The following is a 15,413-nucleotide window of genomic DNA, read 5'->3' on the forward strand; positions in this document are numbered from 1 at the left end:
TTTTTTTTACGATGCGAGACAGCGAGGGAAAAAGTTAGTAGGTTAGTAGAAAGAAAGCTAGAAACCGGCAGCAGTGCGCTTCCTCGTCCCAATTGAGTGCAGATATAATTCCTTTGAGCAAATAGAACCATTTTCTGTAGCCTGATCAGTAACTACGCACTGGATCACGTTAGTGAATGAACAAAGATAACGAGTGATAAATAGTGATCCTACACAGTGCATGTTCTATAACTGTTTTTCTCTCTTGTGCTAAAGTTTAAAACACTCAGTTCACGTGGGAGTTCAGTGCCTAGCTGACCCTTTAACCCTTTAACCCTTTAACCCTTTAACCCCTCAACCTTCCATGCCGGGATCAAAGTGACCGGTCCGTTACCTGGTGGCGCTTGTACTGAATGTCGGACGGGTAAGTGAGGTGAACTAGTCTGTGGTGTTTGTTTTTTTCTTGCTCTTTTTTGTTTCTGTTCCACAAAAATGTGGAATCAAATCAAAGCAGAAGGAAAAAACTTTCACAGCTCCAATGAAAGATATTTTACAAACATTTTATAAACGGTACATTCCAAACATGATTTGTTTTCTTTGTGTTTTGTCACTGTAGAACTTCCTAAGCGTCATTATATCATGCGCTGTCTGCCTCGCTGCGTCAACGTGATCTGATCCTGGGCACGCTTGGGCCTGGGTAGCATGGCTCAGTACTCACTTGGCGCTGCGCTTGCATAATTAAACCGTTACACCGACGATGAGGCAGACGGCGGCGAGGGACGCCAGGACGGCGATCAAGATGATCCACTTTGTCTCTGGAAAACCAGAGAAACAAAAAGGGTCACGATTAAAGTCTTCTGCTCATCGTCCACGTGCTGTAGATGAGATGCTATGCTGATGCTATGCACTGTAGTAGTGCTTGTTACTGCATTAGCTAATGTTCATTATTGTGCACTTATTATGGTAAAGTGTTATATATTAGTACTATCACTGGGATCTGATCCCATCCCCGATGTCAATTTCTTTGTATGTGCAAAAACAAATTCATAATAGATTATAACAGCACATGCAATTCAAATGCCATCTTTGTCATTACAACCACTTTAACATTCCTGTGCGAGGAAAAAAAACACAAAAGAAGTACATCCTAGCCCGTCATGGACTTTGAACCTTATCGAAAGCCACTTTGCGACGACGTCAGACACATTGAAGTACAACTGTACTATTTGTAGTTATTTTTAAATGGCTCCATGTACCCAGTCCATCTACTCCATCGTCAATTTTCTCTGCTTCACAGAAGCTCCCCTGGAAGCCTTCGGGACGGCTGCAGGTGTAGCTGCTGTTGGTCCCGGCCACACACACACTCCTCCGTTCTGGCAGCCATGGTTAAGACACGGGCTCGCTACGTTGGGGACACACACGCGGAGACACACAACGTGAACAGCGGAGACACACACTGTGAATAGAGGAGACACACACAGAGAAATATACACAAGGAGCAACCCCCTTATTATCGGTTACCTAGGTGACATCATCATGGGCGTACCCTTATTCATGGATGTGGATATAGAAACCCAAAATTATTTAAACAACGCATATTCATCCACTTATTTTTAGTGGATGAATATGTGATATCTATTTTATTTTTAACGGTATATTTTGATTTCAGTCTGGGGAACACACCTTTATCTTTACCCAACGATTGCGGGGACACACACACACACAGACACACACAACCACAAACACACACACACACCCACAAACACACACACACCCACGCCCCCACACCCCCCCAACCCACACACACACACATAAACTATATCTGAAAACACGATACATACATTTGAAGCAGTCCCGGTTGACACTGACAGCGCAGACTTGACCGGCCTGGCAGGACTTGGCCTGGCACACGGCGCCCGTGGCGGTGCACTGGCATGAGATGGAATACATTTAATGAAAACAAATGTGGTCTTTTTTTCCCAAACAAAACTGAAAAGGTTAGACCAAATAAAACGATATATGAATGAGGATCAACTAAAATAAGTGTTTGTATAGAGGTCTCTCACTGCCCTCCCATCCGCAGTCTCAATGGCTGCAGGGTCAATTTGCTCCCAGTTGTCGTCCGGGGCAATGGCTGGCATCCTCTCACGGCGAATGATCGCAATATTGTGCAGAACTGCACAAGCCACACAAATGTCACATGCCCTGTCCGGCGCCACTCTGAGGCCCTTTAGGCACTGAAAGCGTGATTTCAGGAGGCCAAAGGTCATCTCGATTCGTACCCTTGTTTTGCAGTGGGCAAAGTTGTACCTCCTCTGTGCCTGCATTGTGGGGTCGGTGTTAAAAGGTGGGGTAAACAGGGATAGCCCCTGTCGCCCAACAAAATCCCATTGAACTGTCCTAGAAAACATGAAGTGATCATTAAATACTTGTTTAAGGTAGTTTAAGGTTAAAGCCAAAATAAAAAAGGTACTCCTACCTTGTGTAAACCTCCTTGACAGGTCTGATTCCCGGAAAATCCTGGCATCATGGACAGAGCCAGGCTTTGCCTCACTTTGCCTCAATATTCGTGATGAGGCAATTTTCTGCACACACCATCTGAAAGAAATGATAGGATTGATGTGAATTGCTTGGTAGAAAGGCAGTGGCTGTGCTCATAAGTAATGTAACAATGTGTTTGATCTATAAGTTATATATATATATATATATATATATATACATATATACATACATACATATACACACATATATATATATATATATATATATATATATATATATATATATATATATATATATATACATACACATATATATATATATATACACACACACATACATACATACATACATGGCATTGTTAGTTGCAATAACATGCTGCTGTCCTGATCACTTTGATAACACATCTGACTATTCTTTACGTGTGGTAGGTTATTATGTTAGCTATATAATATATTTAAGCAATAGATCACGACAGGCTGTGGTATGTACGGAGGGACGGCGACCCCCTTAACTGTGGTATAAATTATGTGGTAGTGCTAATTAGAAACACACAATTTTATGTGATTTTTTAAACAATCCCAGCCCATGGGATTCTTTAAAAAATCGAATAAAATTGTAGGTGAAACAAATTCTATTGGGTGCGTCTAATTAGTACCAGCTAGTAAAACAGTTTTGCATTTGGTTTGGGGTGTTTTGGTGCCGTACCATGGAAGCTATCGAGCAAAAAGTAGCTTCCAATAGCAAAAAGCTATTTTCCATAGGAAATCAATGGGATTCTTAAAAAAAATCAAATCAAATTGTGGGTGCAACAAATTCTATTCTCCTTGGGTGTGTCTAAAGTACCACCTAGAACAGCGGTGTTTTGGTGCCATACCATGGAAGCTATAAAAAATAGTAGCTTTCTGAAGTAACTGTGCGGTAGGCCTACTCTGCAGATCTTACCACTGCACCACCAAGACACTTGAGAAAGAGGTTTCGATTTTATATTTGACATTCAATTCACACGACGACTTGAACCGTGGTCTACTTAAATCAGACACCATTTTTAATTTGAAGACCTTTTTCCCATTGATACCAACGGTTGTGCCACCGACACCCAGTTCGTAACATTCATAATAGGCCTACTGCTGAGGGCTTTAATCAGTGGACCATTGGCTCAATCACATTGTGTTTCCTCATTGGCAATAACTCATGTAATAAAACTCATTGGCAATCTTCGAGATTGCGAAAATAAATTCACGTTAACAAAACGACCGACATTAGAGGGACTTGAACTTGCATCTACATGGCTGATAACCAACGACTTTCCCCACCATAGCAGCAGTCCAACATATATGATCTGGTCCGAAATCATAGCCTCTACGTTGGGGCCCTCTACTGGTGACTAAAGGCATATCATTTTTCCCACGGGAACTTCAGTATAAAGATAAATGATTTTATGTTTCATATTTAAATCAGGAAGTCTCGTTTGGACCAAAGTCTGTATTTCAGGGGAGCCCTGTCCAAAAGATCATGTTGTTATTTATACTCAATATGTGGACAAAACTAAAACATTAAAGTATAAATGCTGTTATAAAACAGCAACCATGTATATATAGTAAACAACAAATTATGTTTATATAAATCTATTAGTTTGGTGTCAATAATCACTAATGATATTGTAAGCAATGAGTTAGCACTAGTTAATATAAACCACGCAATTTCATCTGTTCCATGGATTTCTGGAGTGAATTCATAAGATTAATCTGTGTTATTGGTTGTTAAACTCATTGGTTTCATCCGATTAATCGGTTCTAATGGTTTTTAAACTCATTGGTTTCATTCCTCGGTTTCTCCTCTTTCACCCTGAAAGACATCAGATCAATCGAAGTTGTTAAGTTCACCAGATACATCAATTCAATAAATGATTGTCAGAAGAATGAGGACACATGATGTGAAACATTGAATAGAAACAAGACATTTATTACACTTATCATTGATAACTGATTATCGTGTGTGTGTGTGTGTGTGTGTGTATGTGTATGTGTATGTGTATGTGTGTGTGTGTGTGTGTGTGTGTGTGTGTGTGTGTGTTTTGAAGAGTTCAGGATTCTTCTTTGACCTGCAGGATGTCACAGAGACCTGGAGACCTGGTTAGAACCTGAGAGAGACACACACACACACACACACACACACACACACACACACACACACACACACACACACACACACACACACACACACACACACACACACACACACACACACACACACACACACACACACACACACCATGGATAATCATTTAGTAGTACTGATTCGTATGTGTGTTGTGTATCAATATAAGAGAGTACTGCTTCATGTGTGTGTTGGTCTGCAACATCAACTCTTTTTTTGTTGTTTTCATGAAACAATCCCACAAAGACCTGAAGCAGTACACTTAGCGGTTAAGGGTTAGCGGTAAGGGATTAATGATTCAAGGCTTAGGGGTTAAGGGGGATTAGGGGTAAAGGTTTAAAGGTGGGGGGGGTTAAGGGTTAAATATGAATGGTGCAGGTCTACCTTAAGTGCCTCCAGATTATCTCTGAACACGCTGTCCTCCTCAAGCGATCCATCGTTAGCATGACTCTTCCTCACCCACACCACCATGGACCTGAGATTAACACATTTACCTACGCGCACGTGCACACACACACACACACACACACACACACACACACACACACACACACACACACACACACACACACACACACACACACACACACACACAAATGGTCTGGATTGTAGTCTGAAATGTACCTCTATTTTTATTATTTTTATTTTTTACAATGAGCAGCAACTACAATGTTGCGGAGGTCTCTTACTTTGAAAGTGCAGTATGGCTTCCTCAGTGATGGCAGTGTGTGTCAACGTCAAAGCCTCCAAGTTGGTGAGTCCGTTGTTACAAAGCTCTGTCGCCACCTTCAGGTCGATCTTTGAAATGCACTCCAGCTCCAGCTCCAGTAGACACACACAGCTGCGCACTGGACGGACACACAGACACACAGACACAGACACAGACACAGACACACACACACACACACACACGGTTCAGTTCATGTGGACTTCACTCCAACGTGCTACCTTTTCAATCCATTCTGTCGCGGCGGCTCCTACTCACCCACGGCAGCCAATCCCTGAGTGCCACACCCGGCCCCGCCCACGCTGAGGGACCGCAGGTCTGGCCAACATCGACCGATGGTCTGCAGGCTACGGTTGCCAAGGCGATGAGGCTGCTGGCTGGAGCACAAGATTCAAACAGGTCAAACACAGTGTCTGTCTGTCTGTCTGTCTGTCTGTCTGACTGTCTGTCTGTGGCCCGCTGGGCCCGCGGGGCGACCACAGGACATGGCGATCCAGAGCACGGCGCTCCCGGACCGGTCGACCCGGGACAGTAGATATGAAATATGATTCCCTTCCACTGGAGCTCTACGATGGTACATGGTGTGAGGCCAAGGACTGTGTGTGGTGATGAACAGTACCTAGTGAACCCACCTGGGGTTTAGTGGTTAGTGATCTACCTGTGGTTTAGTGTTGAGTGAGCCTACCTGTGGTTTAGTGGTTAGTGATCTACCTGTGGTTTAGTGTTTAGTGATCTACCTGGGGTTTAGTGTTTAGTGATCTACCTGAGGTTTAGTGTTGAGTGATCCACCTGGGGTTTAGTGGTTAGTGATCTACCTGTGGTTTAGTGGTTAGTGATCTACCTGTGGTTTAGTGGTTAGTGATCTACCTGTGGTTTAGTGGTTAGTGATCTACCTGTGGTTTAGTGGTTAGTGATTTACCTGTGGTTTAGTGGTTAGTGATCTACCTGTGGTTTAGTGGTTAGTGATTTACCTGTGGTTTAGTGGTTAGTGATCTACCTGTGGTTTAGTGGTTAGTGATTTACCTGGGGTTTAGTGGCGCAAACTTCAGGTGAGATATGGTTCTGCAGCCGGCTCCCAGCGCCCACAGGACCTCCTGCCCCACCCCCTCACCGGGACTCCTGTTCAGACAGACAGACAGACAGACAGACAGTTAAATGAAGAGACAGACAGACAGACAGTAAGATGAAGAGACAGACAGACAGTAAGATGAAGAGACAGACCAATAGGCTCGCTGACAGACAAACAGTTAGATGAAGAGACAGACAGATATTTAGACGAAGAGCCGGACAAACAAACAGACAGACAGACTGGTCCGACGGACAGACAGACCGATACCTGTATGTGATGGTGTGTAGGTTGGGGGAGTAGCAGCTGGCCAGCCACAGGGACCTGTCTGTCAGCACATTGGAGCACTGACAGACAGACAGGTAGAGCAGACTGCCCCCGGCTGAGCGCAAGACCGCCTCCACCCCTTCCTCCAGGCAGCCCCTGAGAGACAGACAGGCAGTAGGGGACGGTCATAGGCTGTGGAGCTGCTGTGGAACACGGCGAGTTTGACCGGGTACGTCACAGTCAAGCGGAGACCGGACATTGTTCATGATGCATTGTTGACCCATAGCAAGCAGCGTTATCATGGAGGCGTGAGGGAACAGCTTCACCTGTGGGGCTGAGTACTCACTAACACAACACAACGACACTTTTGTTTCATGCATATGTGTGGTGTGTGCGCATGTGTGTGCATGTGTGTGTGTGTGTGCATGTGCGCGTGTGTGTGTGTGTGTGTGTGTGTGTGTGCGCATGTGCGCATGTGTGTGTGTGTGTGTGTGTGTGTGTGTGTGTGTGTGTGTGTGTGTGTGTGTGTGTGTGCGCGTGTGTGCGTGCGTGTGCGTGTGTGCGTGTGTGTGAGTGCGTGTGTGCGTTACCGCTTGAGGGTCTGGTAGTCCTCTCTGCTCTCTCCAGGTCGTCTGGTTCTGCTCCTCAGGTTCTTCAGGACCAGAGAGCGGGTCTGTGTGCACCACTGAGACAGTGTGACCAGGAACTACACACACACACACACACACACACACACACACACACACACGCACACACGCACACACACACACACACACACACACAGGTCAAAAAGGCCTCAATAAAGCTGATGATGGCGGTGGTGACGATGAGGAGGAGGATGACGAAGATGACAAACGTGCCAAAGGTGGTGATGAAAAAAGAATATGGAAATGATGAAGGTGACCACGAGGAAGGCTGCCCTACCTTGCTGGACACCGTGACGTTCTCCAGAAGGAGGCGTGTCCATACAGCCGGGTGCCTAGCAACGCACCGCCAATCAGTGCACACCTCGGCCGCATGCAGCAGGGAAGCAACGTCCAAATATGGGAAGACACAAAAAAGCCCCGCCCTCAACCGTAGTGTCTCCACCCCCAGGCAACGGGTGCTATGGCAACCAGTAGGGGAGGAAGACAAATCTGTGGACCAGATATAGAGATAAAAAAATAACTGACGTGATGGAAGCACCACTTTAAATTGAAATTAATAAATAATGCGATAAATACATTCGTCCAAACATCTTACCCCGTGCAACAGTCCGTCTTATTATCTCAGGTGTGTTCCATATCTGCTCCTCGTCGTCTTCTTCCTCGTCCTCCTCGTCCTCCTCCTCCTCCTCCTTCTCCTCCTCGGTGCTGTGGTAACGATGGTAACTATTTACCCAGCGGTTCCCTCCAGCCCTGGAAGACAGAATAGAAGACTAGAGTTACAGGGCCGTAGACTACTAGAGGAAATGGGAGAGAGGAGAGGACAGGAGGGGAGAGGAATGAGGTGGGACCAGAGGAGAGAGGAGAGAGGAGGGAGGAGAGGAGAGAGTACCAGTCGTTGTATGGATGGTGGTTGTAGAGTTGGTCTCCAAGTCTATAAGATCCAGAAACACTGTAGCTCCTCTACAGAGGAGAGAGGAGAGAGGAGGGAGGAGGCAGGCGGAAAAACACTGACAGTCAGCTTTTTGAGACAAAACAGATTTTTGCCTTTCATTTTGATCGTTTTCAGGAGGTCATGTTTTGATCTGAAATCTTATCTGGATTCACCTGAGTTGCCATGGTTACCGGCGACCTGGCTCCAAGCATGTCCTCCACACTGCCATCCAAGCTCCGCCCCGCGCGCCCCCACGCAGGTGAGGCGATGCCCCTGTGCGTGTGCCCTGGCGTGTGTGTGTACATCGGTGTGTGTATGTGTCGTTGCGTGTGTGTGTGACCGGGTGCGATCTGCAGCAGCTGTCTCTCTGCATGGTCGGCTCGATCGAGTAACGACTCCATAAACATCTGGAGGAAGATGTCATAAATAATAAATCGTTAGCTACCTGCTTAACGACAGGTCAGTTACCTGCGTAACCACAGGTGAGTTACCTGTAGTTTAATTTTAGCTTCTGCCTCCTTCTCTGCTGTATCTCTCAGGAACACCTCCACCTGATGCATATCCCTGCAACACACACACACACACACACACACACACAAACACTAAATATAATGATGAATGAAAGAAAAAGGGAGAAGTGTGTGTGTGTGTATGAAAGAGAGAGACTCACTGTTTTCGTTTGGCCAGTTCGTCCTCTTTTCCCTTCAGTTCTCGCTTCACTCTCTCCATCATCTCCATGGCGATGGAAGCCTATAGCGAAATAATATTCTAAACATTTGGTATCACCACTTACTCACTACTTACGGATACAAACTCAACTCAACTAATATTAAACTAACCAAAACTACTGCTGAACTAAACTTATAAAATGAGGCTAAACGAAAGTTAGATTGAACTAAACTAGAACAAAGCCAAACGAATATCAAACTTAGTTAAACTAAGCTAAGCTAAACTAACATAGGTCAACCTGAACTAACCTGTGTGATGTCACTCACCTGTCTGGACAGGTACGCCGCTCTCTCCTCCACTTCCTCCTTCTCTCTCGCCAGACGTTCTCCCTTCCTCCTCTCTCGCTCTAGCTCCGCCTCTCTGTCCTGCAGCTCCGCCTTCAGGCGATGGACACGCCCCCTCACCCTCTCCTCTAACTCGGCTACGGCGGTGGCCACCTGCATGTCCAGCCTCAGCTCCAGTCTCTCTTCCAGCCCCGGCCCCACGGAGAAGCACTCCACTGGGGGATACCCCAACTCCAGCCCCAGGCTCCTCCCGAGGCCTAGACGGTCCTCCAGGGCTATGAAGGCAGTGGACGTGAGGCCTGTAGTGCTGGGCAGAGCCAGAGCCCTGGAGGAGGGGTCCCGGGGGACTCCCAGAGGAGATCCTCCGGCGGTGCCTAACATCACCCTGAGAAGCTGGGTGGAGGCGGTGGAGGAGGCCAGGTCCAGGCCGGCCAGAGGCAGGGGGTCTCGGGGGGACTCCATGCCCGGGGAGGAGCTCTGTCCCTGGGAGACGGTGGGACCAGGGAGGCGCAGGCGGAACCCAGGTGTGGAGCTCCTGGCACGGACCTCCAAAAAGGGCATGAAAGTACTTTAAAAGTTTGTGTGTGTGTGCGTGTGCGTGTGCGTGCGTGCGTGTGAGAGAGAGAGAGCCTACCTTGGATAGGCCGAGCAGGGTCTGATAGGTGTGTGTGTTGACCAGGTGGTCTTGGAGGTCCAGGATGGAGCTGAAGGTCCCTTCTGATCCACAGCCTGGACATGAGAAGGTCTGGTCAGCTGCTGCTACCAGCATGCTCCACCACCAGCACCTTCACGACAACCCTGCTACAAGTTATCATCTAGACTTAATGTTAGGAGACTAGAAGTTATCATCTAGACTTAATGTTATGAGACTAGAAGTTATCATCTAGAGACTACACGTAGGACCCAGAGACTGCAAGTTATCATCTATAGACCACCTTTATCATCAAGAGACTAAAAGTGATCGTCTAGATTAGAACCAATGAGTTAGCATAGAGACTACACGTTATCATCTAGGGACTACAAGTTATCATCTAGGGACTACAAGTTATCATCTAGGGACTACAAGTTATCATCTAGGGACTACAGGTTATCATCTAGGGACTATAAGATATCATCACGACTACAAGTTATCCTCTAGGGACTACAAGTTATCATCGCGACTACAAGTTACCTCCTAGAGAGACTACAAGTGAACATTGAGAGACTACAAGTTATCAGAGGGACAACATGTTATCATCGAGAGACTACAAGTTATCATCTAGTGGCCACACTTATCATCTAGAGACTACAAGCTGTCGTCTAGAACCTATGAGTTAGCCTAGAGACTACACGTTATCATCTAGGGACTACAAGTTATCATAGCACCTGATCTTACATCTCGCGAATCTTCTACTAGTGATCCTATAGTGAGAAAAATGTGGAAGCTTCAAAGCAATATGACGTCACACATTGTTGCAAGCTCTGTCTCCAACTATATTCTAGAGAAGGATATACATAATTAATTGGCCTTCAATTCATATACAGTATGTGCATTGGTGTGTGAGTGTGTATGGGTGTGTGTAGGGGGGTGGTGGTAGAGGTGAGGAGTTAGAACAGCACTGACCTAGATACAAGAACACACCCAGGCACTACCCGACAGTGCCGACACACACACACACACACACACACACACACACACACACACACACAATTGACTATTGAAGCGTCCTCTGCCCCGCCTACATGAGCGTGTGTGTGTGTGTGTGTGTGTGTGTGTGTGTGTGTGTGTGTGTGTGTGTGTGTGTGTGTGTGTGTGTGTGTGTCTGTGTGTGTGCGTGCGTGCGTCTGTGTCTGTGTGTTGGAATTCACATCGGCCTATGGATGGCTGAGCAGGAAGAAAGAGAAGTCTGGATATCTCTATCCCCATCTACATGTTTTTATCTCCTCTCTTGACCACAGTGTAAACAAAGCCAGTACCCTTGCCAGCACAGTGACTCAGACAGAAATCTAACGGATCTCTACCGTCCACGTTTAAAACCCGACATAAAAGCCCACCTCACCTGTGATTCCACCGCGGAATGGAGTCGATTTTATCCGGTGTAAAAACTTCTCTCTTACCCGCCGATCACCACCCGACCAGATATTCAGACCCTCCGCCTGATGGTTTAATTCACATTAGATGATTCGCCCATATGTCCGCTCCCTGTCTGGCCTGGATGCACGGTATCCAGGTCCGCTCCGGTACGGCCGTGTCTCGCGGAGCCGAGCCGAGCATAGAACTGTCAACCCACTGGCCCGCGTGCTACATCATCCCTCCCTCCGGTAAAACTCTCCGCGCGCTGTGGCCGTGTAGCGTGCTAATGACGTGGCGCACGTGACCTGTCAGTTCCGCTTAGGAGGAGAGGAGAGGAGAGGATATGAGAGGAGGGGAGGGAGGGGAGGGCGGGGAGAGGATGGGAGGAGAGAGAAGAGAGAAGAGGGGAGGGGGGTCTCTACGGCAACAAGCCAGTCGCCAAATTTGAGACATAAATGATTGGCTGAAGTGTTTGTGAATTATCCGAGAGAGCCTATGACATTGATTCTACAGTTTCGCTCATGTTAATGTTTTGGATACATCTGAATCGATCCAGATGTCACCGATGTATCGATGCAGGTGTACAGATGAATTGATACAGATGTGAATTTATGCCGGACGGCTGAATAGAAGGACAACACGTGTTTGGTACTTTGAACATCTGGTTTTATTCACATAAAGACCACAGGAAGTTGAGAAATGAAAGGAGAAGAGAACCACATCGACCAGTATATAATAATATATCCATGCAGAATGATGGCTACTAAGATTGTCATTAAGATGCACAGCAATGTGTGCTTACGTCACAGCTCAGCTCAAAGCTGAGTTTAGGTTTAGTCCAACAGTCCAGACATGGCGGCCATCTTAGAATCATAATAATAACAATAATTATAATAAATAAATCATTATTGTACTCTTTAAATATAACATACATGTCTTCACTTTGATTTCAGCCGTGCTGAAATAATTTATAATAAAATATTTTAGAATAATTTCCATAATTTCCACAATGGGTTTTGTAGAAAAATGAAATCTCTGTACAAATAAGTCAAGTTGTAGAAATATACATTCTGAGTGTTAAACAATCGTATACTTCAAGAGGTAGCAAGGGTCTATAAAAATATTCCTACAAAGTGTATCGCAGCGGTGGGAATATAAATTGACACGGGACATAAAACTACATTCTCCACTTGAGATCTCGAGCAAAAATCACAGAAATTGTACAACATTCTGACGTCAGTATCCACGTGTTGGAACATCTTTGAACACGTCATCATGCGTTAACGTCAAACAGCGATTACAGTCAACAGCAGTGAGTTAGTTTATCTACAATCACCCGCCGAGTCTCTGACCCGGGAATCCACTGCGCTGTCCTTGGTGCTGATGGGGGCCCATGACGTCCGTCCCCCCCCCCCTCCCCCCCCCCCACCACCAGAACTCCCGCCAACCAACCGGTCTCTTTAACCGTGTCCGTGCGGGTCGTCGGAGACGTGCTCGTGGACCAGAGTCTCATCTGCGAGCCTTTCAAACTCCGCGAGAAAACGCGAGAAAACGCGCCTCTTTTTCAAACAGCCAGTCAGCTGACGTCTCAATCTGTCGAACGAGCGGCCCCTCGAGCCCAGTCCGTTATATTTAGACGCCGCCGGGCGCGCTGAACGCCATCGAGTACGCGGCCATCATCTGCGCGCGCAGTTGCTGCTTGACGTGCACGCGCCCGTGCCTCTTCTTCTCGTCGCTGCGAGCGAAGCGCTTGCCGCAGACGTCGCACGAGAATGGTTTCTCTCCCGTGTGCGTGCGCGTGTGCGTGGTGAGGTGGTCGCTGCGGCTGAAGCTGCGCGCGCATATCGTGCACTGGAACGGCTTCTGTCCGGTGTGAATGCGCACGTGGCGGTTGAGCTCGTCCGAGCGGGAGAAGCGGCGCTCGCAGCCCTGCACGCAGCACGGGAACGGCTTCACCTTGACGGCGCTCGTGGTTTTCCTGGCTCTGCCCGAGACCTTGGCGGCCCCCGCCGCCTGCGCGTTGCCGATGTTGGGCATCGGGAACGCGCCGGGCAGGAGGGAGGAGAGGAGGAAGGCGTCGAGGGTGAAGGGGAGGGCGGCGGGCGGGAGGGACAGCGCGAGGCCGCAGGGCGCGGGCTCCGTCTTGATGACGGGTCGGTTAATGACGTAGTCCGCGGAGTCTCCTCCGCTCCCGCCGGGGGGTGACATCAGACTCTTCAGCCACTCCTCCAGGGCCAGCGGCTCCTGTTTGATCTCGTGAGCCGGGGACGGCGCGTCCCCCGCGGCGGCCGCTGCCGCCGCCTCGCTCCCGACCAGCGACTCCAGGAACTCCGCCACGTCCACCTGTTGCTCGAGCGCCGAGAGCGGGAGCAGCGGCTCGGTGGCGGCGGACGGCAGGCCGGTACTATAGCCGGTCCCCGGGAGCTGCGCGACGCACCCACTGCCGCCACAGCTGCTGGAGGCCTGGAACTCGCTCTTCACCACCAGCAGGGCCGGGGCGGGGGACCCGGGGTCGGAGCCGCTGCTGCCGCCGCCGTAGCCCGCGGCGGGCACGCATGTCAGGGGGAGTGACGGCGGAGAGGAGGCGGGCGGCTGATGATGCTCGAGCTCGCTGCAGACGCCCACAATCTCGGTGATCATGTTGAGGATGGCGTCCGCGCTGCTGCTCAGCTCCTCCGCCGCCGGCTCACCGGAGGAGGCGAAGAAGGCCGCGGAGGAGGCGAGCGACGGGGAGAGCGTGTCCGAGGAGGAGCAGTCGCTGAGGTCGGAGAAGAAGTCCGAGTCGGAGGCGTCGGTCCCCGGGGAGAAGGCTGGAGGAGGAGGAGGAGGAGGAGGAGGAGGAGGAGGAGGGGGCCGTTAGTGGTGTTGCATAACAATAATAATCACTGTCTTCCCACACACGCACACACGCACGCACACACACACACACACACACACACACACACACACACACACACACACACGCACACGCACACGCACACACACACACACACACACACACACACACACACACACATGTTTAAATAAACTAAACCGTTCATAAACGATTATGCGTGGCGTGTGCATCACTGTGTAACATGTGAGCAACATGTGATAAAACCGTCCACGCGCACTCTGCAACTTTATGGAGCGCTGGCGGACGCGTACCTTGGGAGAAGGGCGAGCTCGTGTCACATTCGCTGTGGTGGTCCCCGAGGCTGGAGCCCACGCTGTCCACCCAGGCACTGCACGCGCCCTCCAACTCCGACAGGAAGCTGTCCTCGCGCTCCAGAAGCATGATCACGGTGCAGATGCTCGTGTTGAACCCAGTGATTAATTAGAGCCCAAATGTCCTCAGAAAACACCGTGAGATATTAATCCACGAGTCCGGAATAAACAAATGAAGTGTTGGAGTATTAATAATAATAATAATGATGATGATGATGATGATAATAATAATAATAGTCGCTGAACCGTTGGTTATAGATCCGTAAGTCGTTGTTCCGTGAGAGGACTCGGCGCAGGGAGAGTCTGATGCCCCGTTCATCCACTCGCTCCCTTTTATACTCTCCGTCTCCTAGGTAACTCCTGGCTGCAGCCATTGGTGGATATCAGTGCGAGGGATTCCCCCCGCTGCGAGCTTCGTAGGTGCCCAAACATGGGCACATCCGGACGTGACGACGGTGTCCCCCTACCATATAAGGACAGGCGGGAGAGCGACGTAGAGACGGGGTTTCCTCCAAGAACGTCCACTGCGACAACAGCGAGGCCGCTCTGGCTCGAGACCAGAGGCTCGCGGAGCTCAAGAAGCGCTTATTACGCAACTATGGCGCGCGCGGTAAGCGCTCCAGTGCAGCGTGCAAACGGTGCAACGCGTCGAGGAACATTGAAGAAACGGTCATTTCATTTGAACATTTCTGCAAAGAGTCAAACTGACACACGGACAGACACACGGCAGGCAGGTAGGTTCGGTGCACGCGCGTGCACGTGGCTGCAGGCTTTACTGCAGCGAGCGCGCAGCCGTGGGCGGTTTGTCATCAGGTTTCAAAACAGGAGACGTAGACAGCTCCGCAGTATAGAGGGAGGAGGGGG

At 48.8% G+C, this 15,413-nt stretch overlaps 2 protein-coding genes across 2 annotated transcripts; both read right to left on the reverse strand.

Moving 5' to 3' along the window:
* Nucleotides 1-4,564: 4,564 nt before the first annotated feature.
* On the reverse strand, nt 4,565-11,399 carry LOC311368632 (F-box only protein 41-like; the record flags this gene model as incomplete). Its single annotated transcript, XM_084487437.1, has 16 exons — nt 11,329-11,399; nt 9,924-10,087; nt 9,272-9,835; nt 8,947-9,026; nt 8,768-8,840; nt 8,450-8,683; nt 8,235-8,305; nt 7,941-8,095; nt 7,623-7,834; nt 7,289-7,404; nt 6,702-6,854; nt 6,389-6,484; nt 5,624-5,742; nt 5,328-5,486; nt 5,023-5,132; nt 4,565-4,621 (listed from the first exon to the last, which is right to left on the reverse strand). The coding sequence occupies exons 2-16, from the start codon at nt 10,056-10,058 to the stop codon at nt 4,565-4,567; spliced, it is 2,334 nt and encodes a 777-aa protein (XP_084343563.1). The 5' UTR covers nt 10,059-10,087; nt 11,329-11,399.
* Nucleotides 11,400-12,974: 1,575 nt separating this feature from the next.
* Nucleotides 12,975-14,619, reverse strand: LOC311368361 (uncharacterized protein; the record flags this gene model as incomplete). The annotated part of the gene is made up of 2 exons (XM_084487162.1): nt 12,975-14,152; nt 14,490-14,619. 2 exons carry the CDS (start codon nt 14,617-14,619, stop codon nt 12,975-12,977), a joined length of 1,308 nt encoding a protein of 435 aa, XP_084343288.1.
* Nucleotides 14,620-15,413: the final 794 nt, after the last annotated feature.

The sequence above is a fragment of the Micromesistius poutassou genome, assembly GCF_964030765.1.
Source record: "Micromesistius poutassou genome assembly, chromosome: 23".
Classification (NCBI taxonomy): domain Eukaryota; kingdom Metazoa; phylum Chordata; class Actinopteri; order Gadiformes; family Gadidae; genus Micromesistius; species Micromesistius poutassou.